The following is a 17182-nucleotide window of genomic DNA, read 5'->3' as shown; positions in this document are numbered from 1 at the left end:
GGACCGTTTCGTGAAGTAGGCGCAAAGCAGCTGCCCGGTTGGAGCTTGTTTGATAATTATTTTTTATTTGAAAATATATTTTAATAATATTTTTTATTATTAACTTTTTTTTTAAATTTTAATATGTTAGAACGATGTGAAAATAAAAAAAATAAATTTGAAAAAAATAAATTGTTTTTTTAAAACATTTTTAAAATGTAAAAAAAACCCCCTCCTTACTCGAGTCTTTCCTCACTCACTATCCCTGCTCCTCTCAAAGTCGTCTTCTCTTTGTACTGGACGACCTACAAAACCAAAAAACACGCTGTTACGAAGACACACGAATATTATCAATGGCGGACGGAGAGAGCTCGAAAGAGGCAACTGCAAGAACGCTGCGGAACGCGTTTGGCAATGTGCTCTCTTTCTTCATCCTCCTCTTGATTGGAGTTCTCGCCTTCTCGATCCGCCTTTTCTCTGTCAGTTCACTCTCTCCCTAAAAACCTCTCTCTAGATCTGATCTTTGTAATTTCCTTCTCTTTTTATGATTTCTGTTTATTGTGTGTTTTAGCCGTTTCGTTGCTGCGTAAATGGGGAAATAATAAATAAAATTGATTGTTATTGTTTTAAATTTTAAAATTGGAATTGTTTTGAATGGATGCAAATTCTCTGTCGTTTCCATTTGATTTATGAGAAAGCAGATGAAAAGCAAAGGAAAAAAAATAGGAGTTTTTTGTTTGCCTTAATTTCTTTTTTCCTAGAACTAAACTGAGAAGGTTGGCTTGGCTTAGGCAGGTAAATGTTTGTGATTTTTAAGCATCCGAATCTGTTACTATTGGAATCAGGGCTGATTCGTGTGTTTTGTTAGTAGTTGCATTTTGGTTAACTTGTGGATTGATTTTCAGGTAATAAAGTATGAGAGTGTTATTCACGAATTCGATCCTTATTTCAATTACAGGGTCACTCAGGTTTGATTTCTTTCATAAATATAATGCTTAATGTTCTTTTTTTTTCTTTCTTTACACACGCACACACGAATATGTATAGAGAATGAGAAATTTAATTTTTGTTGGCTCCAGTTTTTGACAAAGAATGGGATTTATGACTTTTGGAATTGGTTTGATGATCGAACCTGGTAAGCGCAGATAATTCTCATGGTTAAAAGTTGTTGTTGGTTAGCTGTTCGTTTGGCTAGGCTCTTATATGAGTACTTAAATTGACTGTTTTTGTATATTTCATTAAGGTATCCTCTCGGCCGTGTGATTGGTGGAACTGTTTACCCTGGGTTGACCTTGACAGCAGGCACACTATGGTGGTGAGTACCTTGTAGGTGACCATAAGAAATGTATTCATTAGTTTCTGGCATAAATTTGCCAAGTTAGTTTTCTGTGCTTGTTGCTGGAGTTTCCTTGAATTGTAAACATTTGAAATGTCATGTATTACTGAGTCCTATATATTCTAATTTTTTTGAGTCATTACTATGTGGTTTCAGGTTGTTGAATTCTTTGAACATTCCATTGTCTGTCGAGACTGTTTGTGTATTCACCGCACCAGTTTTCTCTGCATTTGCCTCATGGGCAACTTACCTTTTGACCAAGGTTTATATTGTGACCCAATTCACGTCTCTTCTTATGTACATTGGAGTTGGTTTTGCTGATGACATTAAATTGTCTTGTTTTTCAATAGGAAGTTAAGGGTACTGGTGCTGGACTGACAGCAGCTGTTCTTTTGGCCATGGTAAATTATATAACGGGTATTCATAACTTATGTGTTTCCTTGTAATTGTATTTATTTACTTGAACAGCAGCAATAAGGCATTACTTGTTAATACAAGTTCTTCATAACATTTTTAATAAAACTATCTCCCCTAGTTTATAATGTCTTTCAATTGAACAGTGCTCTTCTGTATTTTTTGGTAGTATTCTGGTTAGTAGATGAATGAGGATTACTGTGAAATAGATATTATTTATTATTTGGATAATGCAATGTTTGACAAATTTGAAAGAACAATGTTCAAACTCTTGACATATATTTCAAAATCTGTATAGTTGGGGTGGCCTTCTTTATGAGATATTCTCTTTGTAAGACTTCTGTACTATGTTGCAGTCCTTCAGAATGTTTAAACATTTGAAACTCAAAATCTTATCTGCTAGATTATTTGCTCTTGTTCACAGGTTCCATCATATATATCTCGATCTGTGGCTGGTAGCTATGACAATGAAGCTGTCGCCATATTTGCTCTTATCTTCACATTCTATCTTTATATAAAGGTTAGAACTTTGATGTCAATTAGAGAAAGCAAAATTCCACCTTATTCTTCTTCTCAAAACTGTTATTTTGAGGAGCAATCATATCTAATGCAATGGTTAACAGATTTACTTCATTAATGTGTTTCCCATGGATTGCTTGTTGGTTCTGTGTTTTTTTGCTTTTCACATTTCATTTGTTGCTGATATAGATTTTATATCATGTGCAGACATTGAATACAGGATCCCTCTTTTACGCTACTTTAAATGCCTTGGCATACTTTTACATGGTAGGCTTTGTGATAATGTTTTTTGGCATCTTATTATTCCTTATGATATTTATGTTCATTGTTATATTACTGTCTTTCAGGTCTGCTCATGGGGAGGGTACACCTTTATTATTAATCTAATTCCAATGCATGTGCTATTGTGCATTGTGACTGGTCGCTTCTCTTCCCGACTGTACATTGCATATGCTCCTCTTGTAAGTACCTATAATGCTCATTAAGTTTGTATCACAGTGAAGGGAAAAATAAAAAAAATTAATATTTTATCACCATAATTGAAGATTGCATGCTAATATTGCTCGTCTTTGGACAAGACAAGAAACTGTTTACACTTTTTTTCTGTGATCATTAATGAAGAATACTTACGATGGAGTTAAGACTCAAGGGTGCATATTAGGATACATATATGGGTGAGAGTAGATGTTGGCTGTCAGCCTCACCTTGCTTTTTGGTGTTTACATACTCTTGATAACTAATCTGAACCTTTTCATTAGCAATGATTAAATGATAACTATTTTAACTTACATATATCACTGTAATGCAATGGCATATTTTATTGATTTCCTCTTTCCATGCAACTTAGGGTGTGCTTTTGTGGGAACACGTTTCAATACTCATCTCTTGTTTTACTTATAGGGCACTATGTATGTGAAATTATCTCATCTCTTTTGAAGCACATTGTTAACACATGCAATTTGCTTTTGCTTTAAGGTATTAGTTACAAGCCATGGGCTTAAAGACAATATTTAAATAGTGTTTGGTTATTGTCTCAAGATAGAAGAGATGTAGACAATGGAGATAGAGGGGACCTGCACCTTCATTTTGAAAGGACATAAATTCACTTCAAAATTGTCCCAGTGACAAATTTTTTTTATATCTCTGTCTTTGTCCCTCCAACCAAACATGTTTATGCCCCTTTTGCCCTAGGACACTAACCAGACATAACCCTAAAAAACAAACCTTTTCTTTTTATGTTCGGTACGTGTCAATGGGTGAGTAGTTTTTCTTTTTCCACTTGTTTTTCTTATTTTGACTTATTAGCTATAAGTCATGGGCTTGGGAACAATGTTCAAAGAATGCATCTTTGTTTTTGATGTCTATTATCTATCAACGGATGACTAGTTTAACTGTTGCATTTTTGTAAAGAAATTTTCCTTGGTTAGACATTGAAGACTTGCAATGGTCATCTCTACACAAATGAAATTTCTTGGTTTTAATTGAAATGGACTTTTCAATGCAGGTGGTTTTAGGAACGCTTTTAGCAGCTTTGGTGCCTGTTGTTGGTTTTAATGCAGTTATGACGTCAGAACATTTTGCTTCATTTTTGGTGAGTTGTGTCGACTCAATCCATTCAGACACAATGTTTTTTTAAAGTACGTGAATTTGGTTATTTGTTCATCTTGAAGGGGGAAAGCAGCCATTATACTTGCCTTAGAAATGTTATCTATTGTGAAAAATGAAAAAATGTTGCAGGCAATAATCTTTCTGGATGGCTGTGCCTTGCTGTCTCTTTCAAGTTAGAGATCAAGTGGGTTGTGTAACTTTTCAGTGTGAGACTACTATGTAACAGTGCAAGATTTTATTATATGCTATTGGCATGGAGAGGTCTAGCATGCTTTTAGGGTTTTATCAGTAAGAACAGCAAATAAATAAATGTATCAAGCGTGCGTCATTTTTATAGATGAGCAATAGAGCCCTTATTGATGTGTACTTTAGATTTCTAGAAAGGTCCTTATACATGAGCAATAGGGCAGTTGTATCTGTGTTTCTTTCTTGATTCATTGTCTTGGTACTAATTTTACTTCTCCAGGTTTTCATTATCATCCATGTGGTGGCTCTTGTGTACCATGTCAAAGGGAATCTCTCTCCAAGAATGTTTAAAGTGGCTGTTACGCTTGTTGTATCTGTGGGCCTGTGAGCTTCCCTCACCATCGTTTTTAATTGAATGCAGTGGATAATTACACTAGTAGTGCAAAAACCTTACAACTTTTCTCATTCAAGTGCATAGACTTCAACTTTTTTTTGGTTTGAGCATTCCAACTCTTTCAAAACTTCTTATTAAGTACTTTTGTCTATTTAATGTCCATTGTTCTGCAATTTGATGATGTTTCCTTTGACCTCAGCCCATCTTGGTACACAAACTTTCACTTTATTTCAATCAAATACAAAGACTTTAATTCTCTTCATTTTGGTGCATAAACTTTTTTGATTGTGTCATTTATGTACTTCTGTCAATTTCTCATTTTCTGATATGTCCCCCCCCCCCCAGTAAAAGTAGCCTCCAAATTGATATTATGTTTAATGAATGAAATATTTTGAATTGAAATAGATCCTTTTAAGAAGAACAGACTTTTGATTGATGGTAAGCTATCTAAGTTCTACACTAAGGTTAAAAACTATTTTGTGATTAATCAGAAGTAATAAATAAATTATTAATACAATTTAAAATATTTATCATTTTAATAAAAAGAATGGAAAATCATATGATTGAAAAATAAATAGGAAAAAATAATAGATTTTTTGTAGCAGTATTCGATTGGAAAGTTGGTGTACCAAAATGAAGAATAATATAGTTCATGGATGTCTGGATACATACTGAATCAATATTTCCTAATATTGTATGTGTTATGATTGAACATGAGACTAATTTCCATACTTCAATATCGTGTATTCAACAGGGTAGTGTGCTGTGCTATGATAGCTGTTCTAATAGCACTGGTAGCTTCTAGCCCAACAAAGGGATGGAGTGGACGAAGTTTGAGCTTGCTTGATCCGTAAGTTTCTAGTTTTGTAATTCATATAAGCCTTTACTGTAGTACCTCTGAATTGATGCAATCCTATGGAATCTAAAGGTTTTATTCAAAGATATAACTTGGGTTGGTGCAATCTGATCTGAACCCACCTGAACTTTTAGGTTTGAGTTCTTTGGTCCTTTAGTGGGCTTCATCTAGTCTGTTTCAAATGAACAGACCTACATAACTCCCCCGGTCATCCTCTTCCTGTGACACTTAAGCAATCACTTTGACATGCTATCTCAGTTGTATTTATTAATTAGTTCATGTTCATGCCCTTACATGAAGACATTTATTCAGCTGTTTGTTTTAGTGACTGATATTCCCAAAAGATTTTGGTGACACTCATTCTGACCCATTTTATTTCCGTTGCATTATGACAGAACTTATGCAAGCAAGTATATACCAATCATTGCTAGTGTCAGTGAACATCAACCCCCTACTTGGCCATCTTACTTCATGGACATTAATGTTTTGGCTTTCTTGGTTCCAGCTGGGATTATTGTAAGTTACATGTTTTAAATGCAACTTAGCTTTTCTTTAACCTATCACTTCACAGATGTGTCTCATCGTGGTCTTTCTTTTTTGGCAGGCATGCTTTTTGCCTTTATCAGATGCAAGCTCCTTTGTTGTGCTCTATATTGTAATGTCTGTATATTTTTCTGGCGTCATGGTGAGAAGAATCTTGGGACAATTAATTTCTTGGATTTTCTTTTTTGCCTCTGCTCATTAGTTCCCGTGCTCATTGTGTTTTACTCATACCATAGGTGCGTCTTATGCTAGTGCTTGCTCCAGCAGCATGCATCATGTCTGGGATCGCCCTTTCTGAAGCTTTTAATGTCCTAACACGATCAATCAAGTTTCAGCTACCTGGATCATCAGGGACTTCGCAGGTTGATTTAAGCATGCTTGCTTTCCTCTACTGTTGGCTTATGCTAGCTCAATTATTTGTGAAGTCAACTTCCTGACTAAGGTTTTGTTGATTCTTTCGATGATTAAGTCAAGGGATGCCAGTCTGAATACTGATGGAGAACAAAATGACATAGCCAAGACTGAGAAAATGGATGAGACAGTAAAAGAACGACCATCGAAAAAGAACAGGAAGAAAGAAAAAGAGCCTGTGGAGAAGGCCTCTATAAGGTCCCGGATTGAAAAGAGACTTCTTGTTTTACCTTTGGAGGCATCTGTCATTGCTATTATCTTGCTCGTGTTACTTGGCGCTTTCTATGTGGTACATAGACTCTCCCTTTCTTTTTCCCTATAGTGTGAGATTTCACATGCTTGCTCGTGTTTTGGTATTTTCTATACCACTTCTCCATTTATATTGTGCATTGTAGTTTTTTTTTCCCTAGCATCATTCTGACCATAACAATTGCTGTTTGGGATGAGCAGCTGATAAGGTTATAAATAAAACATTTCCTCCTATACAAACCCACAGAGAGGAAGACAAAGGTCTGATGTAGCTGAATAAACTGTCTGCCTTTTCAACCATTTCTTGCAGGCTCTTAAAACTGAACTGGCAGCCATTGTTGAAATGTTGATACGAATGAAAAAAAAATCACATTTAGCATGTCACACAGGTATAGGAATTTGTTAGTTAATTTGGAGCTTGGTAATGTAAATGTTGCCTTGAGAAAATTGCATTGGCTATAGCAAAATAAAATTGCTTGGAATGAACTCACTTCACCATAAACTACTTCATACTTTCATGGTGAAGAAGGTTAGTGCTTGCAAGGTGGAAGCTGCTCTTAATGTTCATGCTTAGCTTGCAACCACTAGCTTACTAGCACCTTGGAAAAAAATTCACAAGTAGGAAGGTGGAAACTTGTAATGTAAGTAATTATTTTGTAATCCTTTCTGGATGGAGGAGGATGTGTTTTGAATTAATTAGAGGTTGTATTTTGGAAACAACTTAGACAAAGTGGAACCTAATGCTCAAAATAATGAACTGAATCCTCTCTCCAACCCTGTTCTCGTTCCTCTTCAAGTGACAGTCTTAGGTTTTGATCTGATCATATGAACTAAACATAATAACATTCCATAGGAATTTGCAACTCAAAGGTTATGCCTGTAATTATCATTTTGTTTTTATCTGGTGGAGACAAATTTGTTTCCTCTTATTTATTACCCATTAATGCTTAAATTTCCTAGGATTATATCTGATTACAACTTACCTTCATCTTTGTAGGTTCATTGTGTCTGGGCAGCAGCTGAAGCTTATTCGGCACCTTCTATTGTTTTAACAACTTATTCACGAGATGGTGGTCTACATGTTTTTGATGATTTCAGAGAGGCTTATGCATGGCTAAGCCACAATACTGAGGTGGATGATAAAGTAAGTTTTTACCATACTACCATCTTCATGTGCCCATTTGATGATCATGGATTCTGCAACATGTTTAATAATCATGTTCTAAGTTTATGGTAAGCGATAGGGCATCCAAAAGCTTCCTAGCATTATGTTTTTGTTTTATATCAAAATATTGAAATATTTTATATGAAATCCCTGGAAATCATATTTATGGGCTTGTAAGAGAAACTACAGGATAACCTCAATAAATTACCACTCAATAAACTAATAACTTTGATAAAATAATATTTTTGTTCTGTCTTGACTTAAATTTGAAGTGTAAATAATATCTGCATTAAATAAGAACTATCCATGGTCCCAAGGGTATTAGTTTATAGAGGCTTAACTGTGTTAAGTGGATAAACTGACTATTTATATTCTCCAGGTCTTATAAAATGATAGCAGTCTATTAGAAATCAGGCTTCAGGTATCCTCGTTATAGTAATGTTATAATCTATGATCTCCAGTCCACTGGAATGGTAAAATCAAAGCTTTATGTACAGTGGTATTGGCGTTATGTGCCAAACCCACCTCTAGAAGTTTAACCATGAAAGGCGCAAACAGATTACAGAATTTGACGATCAGTATTGTGTTAATGTTTGGATTGAGCAAGTAGAACTCTCATGCCTTTATTAAGAAAACATAAAAATGTGAAAAGGAAAATGAGTATAATTTGCTTGACAATTAAACTAGTGTTTAAAATCTCATTGAGATGATACCATAACAAGCTTGAAAATGAATATACAACAGCATGTCATAGTACTGCTGCTTGGTGGAAGAAGCTTTGTCTGTGATATATTGGCTCAACATCCCCTTAATTAGTTGCATTTGTACTCGTACTTTTGTAGCATGAAATGTTATTTTGTAGCCTATTTAGGAGCTGTTTCCTTTTGTTTACTTTGAACTTCCTAATTTGGTTGCTTTCACCAAATGAAAGATGAATTGACTTTTAATTCATGCAGGTTGCATCATGGTGGGACTATGGTTATCAAACAACTGCAATGGCTAACCGCACTGTTATTGTTGACAATAACACCTGGAATAACACGCACATTGCGACTGTTGGTACTGCCATGTCTTCTCCTGAGAAGGCAGCCTGGGAAATCTTTAACTCCTTGGATGTAAAATATGTTCTAGTTGTCTTTGGAGGTTTGTTTCCTTCTTTACATGCTTAGATCTGTGCATGTCCAGATCAGTCTTCACTTGAAATTAATATATTGTTCTGATGGATTGCTTAACGGATCAGGTCTTGTTGGCTACCCCAGTGATGACATTAATAAGTTCCTGTGGATGGTTCGTATAGGAGGGGGGGTGTTCCCTCATATCAAAGAACCTGATTATTTAGTGAGTACTTATACCAGTTGCATTTGACTGACATTCTGTTCCTTTGGATTCTTCCTAGTAGTAAAATGTTACTCATTTAATAAATAATAGATATTTGTGCATCATGGTTAAAACTGGTAGATGTGCTTAATCTTATTGACTTTTCTTTCCTTTCCTTCTGTCCAAAGAGAGATGGTCAATACCGGATCGATTCTCAGGCCACTCCAACCATGCTAAATTGTCTCATGTACAAGCTATCATATTACAGGTCTAATTTTTCTCTCACCCTACCTATTTAAATGCGAAGTATATATTTGTTTCCGAGGTTAAAACATTTATTTGTGTTTTGTTACAGGTTTGTGGAAACTGATGGTAAAGGCTTTGACAGAGTTAGGCAGACAGAAATTGGGAAGAAGTACTTCAAACTTACCCATTTTGAGGAGGTACAGTAATATTGATCTCCTAAAACTGGTGTGAAATAATGCATGCGAACAACGCAATTTCCTGTGCTGTGCGGCTACCTAAGGCTTTGCATGGGAAAATGTTGAAGTTATTTTTGGGAAAATGACTAGTAGTAGATGATGACAAGTATTCCTTTATAACTTTGTCTTTTTTTCTTGATCATAATTTGTGTACTTGTCAATTTAGGTATTCACAACTCACCATTGGATGGTTCGCATTTACAAATTGAAACCTCCAAAGAACAGGATCCGAGGGAAGACCAAAAAATCAAAATTGGTGAGCATGAAGGATTGATGTTTGCAAGTACGTGTTGAGATTGAAACCTAGGCTCCTACTCTAACTGTGTTTTACATGTTCTCATTGCAGAAAGCAAGCTCAACTTCTAGCTCAAAAAGAAGCGGAACAGGGAAGAGAAACCCATGGCACTAGTGAAATAAATTATAGGCTAATGTGCTCATATGTCTGTAATTCATATAAATTACAATCAAGAAGCTTTTGAGAGGGATCTTGCAGGCATATTTGATCATTACCCTAGTAAAAAGCAAACCAGTAGAAGGATTTTGCAGTCTCCACGTATGATCTTGTATTGGTCTCAACATCATGATGTCTTTACACAGGACTAATCAATTTTGGATTAATACTGTTAGATCTGTACTGAGCATATTGATGCTATATGATGAATGGCATCTCTCGTATACGAGAGATAATTCATTTACCAGTTTTCTTTATCAGCCAAACTTTCCAGCTTGCGGTTATTTTTTTTAATATGCCTGGTTGGCTTACTGCAGCCCGAGATGGAGAACCGGATATATTAGGTATTTGATGAAGTCAATTCTTCTGCTTATATCCTCCAACCAAGCCACACGGCTATGGAGGTCTCGGTCAAGACTTCTCTTTTGTTCTGGTAATACTCTTTATATCTTACCTGAGATTTAATTGCCATTCCCTTCGTCCACTTAATCACCATCCACACTAGACTACAACCAACCCTGAAGGTTCAGGCGTCTAGCTGAACTTTTGGTCTTCTACAGTGGATTGAATCTCTGCATTTATGAAATTCAAGTTCCCTTCTCAACACCCCTCCTACTCGAATTACAAGCTCAACAGCTGCTCTCAAATTCTCATAATAAATTCTCAAGCCTTTGATATCCTTTTGCCTACAATCATTTCCCACTTCCTTAACCAACAAAGATTGGTACGAGAGGAAAAGGCTCCAGTCGCATAAGTTCTTGACGCCCAATAGAACCTCCAATGATACCTTGGAGAGCCCTAAATGTTTTTCCTCTTCCTGTGTTCTAAGATAAATGGGGGAAGATAGAGAGGAAAAAAGAAAACGAAGGCGGAATTAATGTTTCTGATTATACAATAGTTGTCATCGTGGAGTTAAAAATAAACTGCTGGTTATTCTATGCCTGCACCCTTTGCTTGAGGTTTATAAATTGCTAGGTTGTTAGTTCTCCATGCAAAGGCGTAGGTCCGTAGTCCTGTGAAGTTCTCTGTAACTTACTGGTGAAGTTTACAAACTGAAAGAATCAAACCGATAAATACAAGGATTTTATTCTAATGCAGTGGGCACAGCCCCTCTTGACAAAAGCTCCTGTCAAAACCATGTTGTCGGAGCTTTTGGTGTCCGGTTGACATAAATACCGATGAAGCTACAATAATCACAGCGCGGCAGATTTTTTGCCGAAGAATTGCACCATCTTGTCATCCCACTATTCTAAGGCTGTTATAGTTTTTTAGGCAGGTTGTAAGCCTTCTTAAGGAACTTCGCAGCTGTCTCATCACTCCGATAGCACAAAACTCGCAAGACTGTGTTTGGTTCAGTAGAATTCCATTGACCTGAAGTTGGAGGCATTGGCAATCTGGATTTAGCAGAAGAGCCGTGGCTGTCGAATGACAGACTTCCGAATCGCTCAACAAGGCTCACAGAATCTATATGAAACAAGGAGAGTACATCTTTAACTGTGGTTGAAAACTTATCAATTAAATCTGTTGGCAAACCATCTCCGTTGGACCAGAACATATCTGTGAGAAATTTGAAATCTTCCTCGATTATCTCAGAATCTTGAAGAGTGAAAGCGCGAGCAGGGCCTCCAGCAAGCAACACCATCAGGAATCCATCAAAAGAAGCTTTCATAACATCTGTGATGACACGTGTTCTCACTCTGTCATGTACTGTAGATGAAATAATTTCCAAATATTGCTCAAGCTCCTGAAGGAAAGGCTCAATCCTAGAAGATGAAACTTCTCCTACATAAAGGCCATCCCACAGAACATGACTCAGCTCATGAAAGACAACCTTGTATGCTGTTGCCTCACAGAGAAGCTGGATGCATTCAACAGAAGCAGATCTTGACAGCTCAAACTTTTTCCCTGTTCCCTCAGCAAAATGATTTGCATTGGTAGCGTTGGAATTCCTAAGCTGGATAACAGTCCTCTTCTCCAAAACCTCCAACTGTGTGCGAATATACTGCAAAGTGTTAATACGTACACATAGCTGTGGTATCCCATGGGAGCTATCGCCATTCACAGTCCCAACCTGACATTTCTTCCTCTGGGTTATTTGTGACTTCTCCTTCTTAAATACACGAAATTTTGATCCTGTTGTACATCTAGTTAATGCAGGCATAGTAGGAATGAAAGTATCTCGTGTCCCTGCACATTATAGAAAAGAAACTTTCAATTATTTTGGGGTTTTCATATAAAAATCAATGCATGTTTGCAGGTTATGCATTGCATACCACAGCCAGATTTTGCCTTCAATATGTAATTCTGCAAACATCTGTCAAGGCCAGTGACCAAATCAGGAAGCAAGACTGCATGCATGGGTATTGGCAACAAGAAGAATGCCTCCAAAGTTTCATCTACACTGCGTAGAACTTCAACAGCAGAAGGAGCAAACCGCTCTTTATTTGCCCGTGGATTCCATACCTGCATCATAAAGGTGGCAGGTCGTTTCGTGGATAATGCAAAAGGGATAACTACCGCATCTTCTAATCAGAAAACATAAATTAATTTCTCTGCTAGTTTCCATGTATTACATACCTCTTGTTGTAGATTTCTATCAACCCACTCACTCAATCTGTCAACTCTCGTCTTTATCCATGACTTCACAAGGTTGGCAATTACAACTTCTGCCTCATAAGGAGGCATCTCTTGGATTATTGACTTCCCACCATCATCACTGTCTACTGCATCTTCAACTGCAATCTGCACAATATCTTTCTCCAATTTGTCAGCAGCCCTCAGCACCTCAATAGCATCAGGTGTCAATTCACTGATACTCGAAATGAATTTCCTCAGCTCATTCCAGTAGCAAGAATGAAGCGTGGCTACAGCTACGCCTGCTGCAAGGGGGTGCCATCTCTTCAGTATGGGACTAAAAATTGCCTTCTCATTAAAAGCCAGTCCACTGATTTCTTGTGCAAGAATAGAGAGGCGAGGGAGATTTTTCCCATGACTAGATAACTTTTTACTAGCCTTAACTTTCTCCATTTTCTGTTCTAAGAAGATCAAAACAGACCGTAAGTCACCAAATTTGAGACATATATTAACTGAAAAAGTATAAATGAAATAGAAAATGTATGTTAAATTGAGAATGAGCAAGGAAGGCATCATGAATTATTTCATACATGAAAAAAAATGTGTGATAGATGCATGTCTTGCAGAAGTTGTTTAAAATAAGAAGCTTCTTTTGAGTATACATGAAATATTCATGATGATTTAACTTCTTTTATCAGAAATGTAAAGTCCTAAAGTGGATACCAAAAACACTTGAGATAAATATTTACTGGTAAAGCTTGTGGGAAGTTCTTCCATCTTATTAAGTCCATTTTCAGATTGAATATTCATTTAGCAGATTCTATCATCACAGATAGGGAAATCATGCTTGAATGAACTTGCCTGAGCAAAAGCAGAGCGCAGTGATGATCTGATGAAAGTGTCAATCCTATCATGAGCAACATTGACTTCTTTCCTTTTCCTACGATTCTCATGAGAGATATCTTCTTCCAGTATTTTTGCTGCTATAACTGCCAAAGAAACAATGCTTTGCATTGATTCAGTATTGTCACTATGGAAACTATCATGGTAAGCAAGAAGCCTTTTCTCTGCCCAACCCAATATTGAACTCAATGTCGAACTCAAAATCTTGGAATACTCTGGATCCTTGCTTGCCTTTGCATCCTTTTCGATTTCCATCAACAGATTATTGGCAGCAAACAACAGGTCATCCTCAACTTGGCCAGTCGCAACATAATGGTAAAATAAAACCCACAGGAAACAGAGATTGTGCAACATTTGGTTCATTCCAAGGATTCCCCAAGTCTTCTTTATGAGTTCTAAAACCTCATCAAGCTCTTCAATAACAATTGATTCATCATTAACATCAAAGCAAGCATCTAAGAGCAATTGGTAGAGTCTCAGATTCAACGGAAACCCATCTGCCCAGTGACAAGTTTCAGAAACAGACCCATCAAATGATCTACAAGCAAGAGACATAACAGCACTGCGGAGAGCTTGCATCAATTCACTGTTCTTTCCGAAATCAATTGGTTTATCTAATGCCCCACGAATGATCTGGTGGAGGCGCTGCGGAGCAGTGTCTGTCTTGTTCAGTGGCAGGTGAGGATGCAAAAGCAGCCCCGCTTCTAGAAGCTTCAAATTTCTCCTCTTCCATGCTTCGTATTCTTTCTGATTAAGAAAATCTGCAGGCTTGAGCTGCTGCAATAGTTCAAGTGGCAGAACCATCGACTCTACACGCCTTCCAAGCTGATACAGTGCACAAGAAACAGAAGGTTTAATAATTGCTTCACACTGAACTAGAAAATCTAACCGAGCAGAAAACCACAGCTTAAAAACCAGAAATTTCACCAGCATTCACACGAATTAAATTATGGCATTATCCAAGTGGATCCTTTCTTTTATTTTCGATTAAACTGTCCACTCTTTACTGATGATTTCTGCAACCTTTGGCAATAAAGAACAAAAATGAAACTACTTATTGATTTTCCATTTTTCCTGTTATTTATGCAAGCAGACAGAGCTTAAATGTATCCAGAAATTCATAAAATTATTTAATTTACTAATCATCTCCCTTGCAGCTGAAATCACATAAAAAAAATAAAAAAAACCATAATTAATCACAAAAGACTCCACTTGTCAGCTTATAACATGGTACATAAATAAAAAAAACAATTGTTCTAGATTCTCCCAAGAGAAGATAAAAGATTCCATCAAACAAAGCTTAAATCAAAAAATTTCAATTTTTTTTTTAAAATGTTGAATTTCATTTAGAATCACCAATCAAGGTCAAACTCTCACTAATTACTCTATTAAAAATTCATAACAAGTTATCTATCTTTATTTTTAGAAAAAAGAAAGAAATCAAATTTCCATTCCTCTCAATTTTCCGAGTAACCAAACATACCTGACCAGCAGCAATCCTCAAAATAGCTCGCCTAGTTCTTGAATCAGTCTGCTCCGTGACCCTCATTTGAACCCTAACCAATTCCCCAACCGTCGCTCTCCCTTGATTCCCCACCGATTCACCACCACCAAGTCTCCTTTTAGTCGAACCAGACCTCATCCCCAACGACTTTTTCACCTTACTCGCCGCTGAAGACGTGAGCGACCTCTGCAAAGACGGGGGCGGGGAGGGTGCAGCAGCAGCCGAAACCTTATATTGAGAAATAGTCCTGTCGGACTGAGGAATATAAGTCAACGGCCTAGTTCCAGATGTCCGGCATGCTCCGATAAGGATCTCGTAAGCAGTATGTCGGAGGTCCGAATCCGACAATTCAGAATCAAAATGCCCAAAAGGAGAATCAAAGTCTTGAATAGGGTAAGAAAGAGGCATGGCTCTTGTTTTCGTGGCAGCACAAAACTCTGCTTGTTTGCTTCTCTTTAATAATAATAACAGTAACAGTAATAAATATGGTTTAGAGTGTTGATGAAGTTGAGGGCAAAAAAAAAGAAAAAGGTAAAAGAAGAATCTAAAGGTGGTGGAGGGGCTAACTGACCTCTCAACTTTCAACAAGTGCCCTCTTCTTCTGATTCTCCCTTGCTTTGCTTGCCTTTAAAGGAAGTAATGATGTTGTAAATATCACCAAGAGGGAGGAGGGGGCAGAGCCGGAGAATCTCACTTTGTAGTTTTTGGCAGGTACACGCGACTGTGCTTAGGAAGGGACAGCAAATGGTACTTCTTTTTAACACTTGTTGCTCATGGATCGAGTTAGATTGACTGAACTGTATTTACAGGCTTCTTCTAGTCAGAGTAGATCGTGATCCATGTTTAGTGGCTTTTCGTACGAGGTTGTCAAACTTGGAGTTAATTATTGCAAAAATAAATCTTAAGAGTGTAAAGATTAGTTTTTTAAGGATGTTTATAGGGGTTTGATTTTTAGGATGTTTAATCCCAGCACCCTTTAAGATCCGCTGAGGGGTAATTATTTTTTTGTTTGATTTAAATTTTATGTACAAAAATAATTAAATTAAATTTTATAAAATATAAAAAATAAAATTAAAATCAAAATCAAAATCAAATCAAAATAATTTTTCATCGATTGATTTTAATTTAGTTCGGTTCAATTTTTTTTTGCAACCGAACATGTCAACAACCCTAACTCAACAAGTACTTGACGAATTCTTGTACACCCGAACATATAACCCTGTGGTCGAACTTGATTTGTTGGCCATAAGAACAAAGAGACAAAGTGTAGACGCCCTAGTCATCACGATCCTAATAAAAAAGGGAACAAGGCGGAAGTTAAGTCCATACTGCTCCAAACCCTTGACGAGACTGTTTGGTATTGAGGTTCAACCTGTTTTTTGAAAAATTTTAAATTTTTTTTGTTTGCTAAAATTGAGTGCGGTTTGTACGTTTTAGATCGTTTTAATGTGCTGATATCAAAAATAATTTTTAAAAAATAAAAAAACATTATTGACATGCTTTTCGGCATGAAAAGCTATTTGAAAAGTAACCGCTACTACACTCCCAAACACCCTCGACGTAGAGTTACATAACCTCAAAAAACTAGCAAGTCATGTTCTTCTAAGACTTTATTTCATAAAAATAAACCTAAATATTTACAACCGGACCTAGAAAGCATTAAAATAACAAGGATATATTTGTAAAATTTGTCATCCTAATTATGAACTCAAAACAAATTTTATAGAAGATAAACTCTAAAAAATAATAAAGTAAAATTCTCAATCATAAAATAATAAGAGATGATATTGGAAAAAAAAAGACAATAAAAAAAGATTAAAAAAAAAATAAATAACAATAAAAAGAAAGGAGATCAAATTTGAGATAATAATAAATCAAAATTAAATGTTGAGAAATGAAATTGAAAATAAAATTCAGTAAGAAAAGGATAAAAAAGAAAGGGATGACATTGAAAAACAATCAATTAGAAAAAAAAATTAATTAAAAAAATAAAAATCAATTTTAATATAAAAATTAAATGAAACCAAATAATAAGGGATAAAATTGAAGAAAAAAAATTAATTTACAAAATATAAAAAAATAAAATAAATAGTAATCAAAAGATTAAAAATCAAACTGTATATAAAAAAATAAATGAAAGGAAACTTTTGTATTTTATAACAGAGAAACAAGAGAAAAAAAAGAGGAGAAAAAAAAAGTCCTCCAGAGCCACATCGTTGGTCTACTGCCGACATGTGCCCTGTTAGATGTAAGATCTCGATGCATCAATCTTAATCGTGTCATAGAAGGTA

The 17182-nt window shown here is 36.0% G+C and overlaps 2 protein-coding genes across 2 annotated transcripts; one reads left to right on the top strand and one right to left on the bottom strand.

Moving 5' to 3' along the window:
* The first annotated feature begins 225 nt into the window (after nucleotides 1-225).
* Nucleotides 226-10170, top strand: LOC118051622 (dolichyl-diphosphooligosaccharide--protein glycosyltransferase subunit STT3A). The gene is made up of 23 exons (XM_035062309.2): nucleotides 226-458; nucleotides 885-947; nucleotides 1059-1114; nucleotides 1223-1294; nucleotides 1472-1577; nucleotides 1666-1716; nucleotides 2154-2249; nucleotides 2456-2515; nucleotides 2596-2709; nucleotides 3753-3839; nucleotides 4323-4426; nucleotides 5191-5286; nucleotides 5688-5808; nucleotides 5897-5977; nucleotides 6072-6197; nucleotides 6305-6535; nucleotides 7493-7639; nucleotides 8617-8803; nucleotides 8901-8998; nucleotides 9166-9245; nucleotides 9333-9420; nucleotides 9626-9715; nucleotides 9806-10170. The coding sequence occupies exons 1-23, from the start codon at nucleotides 333-335 to the stop codon at nucleotides 9866-9868; spliced, it is 2343 nt and encodes a 780-aa protein (XP_034918200.1). The 5' UTR covers nucleotides 226-332; the 3' UTR covers nucleotides 9869-10170.
* A 590-nt stretch (nucleotides 10171-10760) lies between these two features.
* Nucleotides 10761-15774, bottom strand: LOC118051621 (protein unc-13 homolog). Its single transcript, XM_035062308.2, has 6 exons — nucleotides 15463-15774; nucleotides 14871-15344; nucleotides 13346-14212; nucleotides 12488-12940; nucleotides 12184-12373; nucleotides 10761-12097 (listed from the first exon to the last, which is right to left on the bottom strand). Exons 2-6 carry the CDS (start codon nucleotides 15297-15299, stop codon nucleotides 11169-11171), a joined length of 2868 nt encoding a protein of 955 aa, XP_034918199.1. The 5' UTR covers nucleotides 15300-15344; nucleotides 15463-15774; the 3' UTR covers nucleotides 10761-11168.
* Nucleotides 15775-17182: the final 1408 nt, after the last annotated feature.

Source organism: Populus alba, chromosome 18 (assembly GCF_005239225.2).
Source record: "Populus alba chromosome 18, ASM523922v2, whole genome shotgun sequence".
In the NCBI taxonomy this organism is placed as follows: domain Eukaryota; kingdom Viridiplantae; phylum Streptophyta; class Magnoliopsida; order Malpighiales; family Salicaceae; genus Populus; species Populus alba.
Note: the sequence above shows the minus strand (reverse complement) of the source record. Positions and strands in the feature narration are given on the sequence as shown.

What these genes read in the sequence shown, in the direction of transcription:
- LOC118051622 (XM_035062309.2), top strand. Translation starts at nt 333, where the DNA reads ATGGCGGACGGAGAGAGCTCGAAAGAGGCAACTGCAAGAACGCTGCGG. An exon ending in CATTCTATCTTTATATAAAG is followed by an intron (nt 2,250 to 2,455) that starts GTTAGAACTTTG and finishes TATCATGTGCAG; the next exon opens with ACATTGAATACAGGATCCCT. An exon ending in AGTTTGAGCTTGCTTGATCC is followed by an intron (nt 5,287 to 5,687) that starts GTAAGTTTCTAG and finishes GCATTATGACAG; the next exon opens with AACTTATGCAAGCAAGTATA.
- LOC118051621 (XM_035062308.2), bottom strand. Translation starts at nt 15,299, where the DNA reads ATGCCTCTTTCTTACCCTATTCAAGACTTTGATTCTCCTTTTGGGCAT. An exon ending in ATAGAAATCTACAACAAGAG is followed by an intron (nt 12,374 to 12,487) that starts GTATGTAATACA and finishes TTTATGATGCAG; the next exon opens with GTATGGAATCCACGGGCAAA. An exon ending in GAAGGCAAAATCTGGCTGTG is followed by an intron (nt 12,098 to 12,183) that starts GTATGCAATGCA and finishes TATAATGTGCAG; the next exon opens with GGACACGAGATACTTTCATT.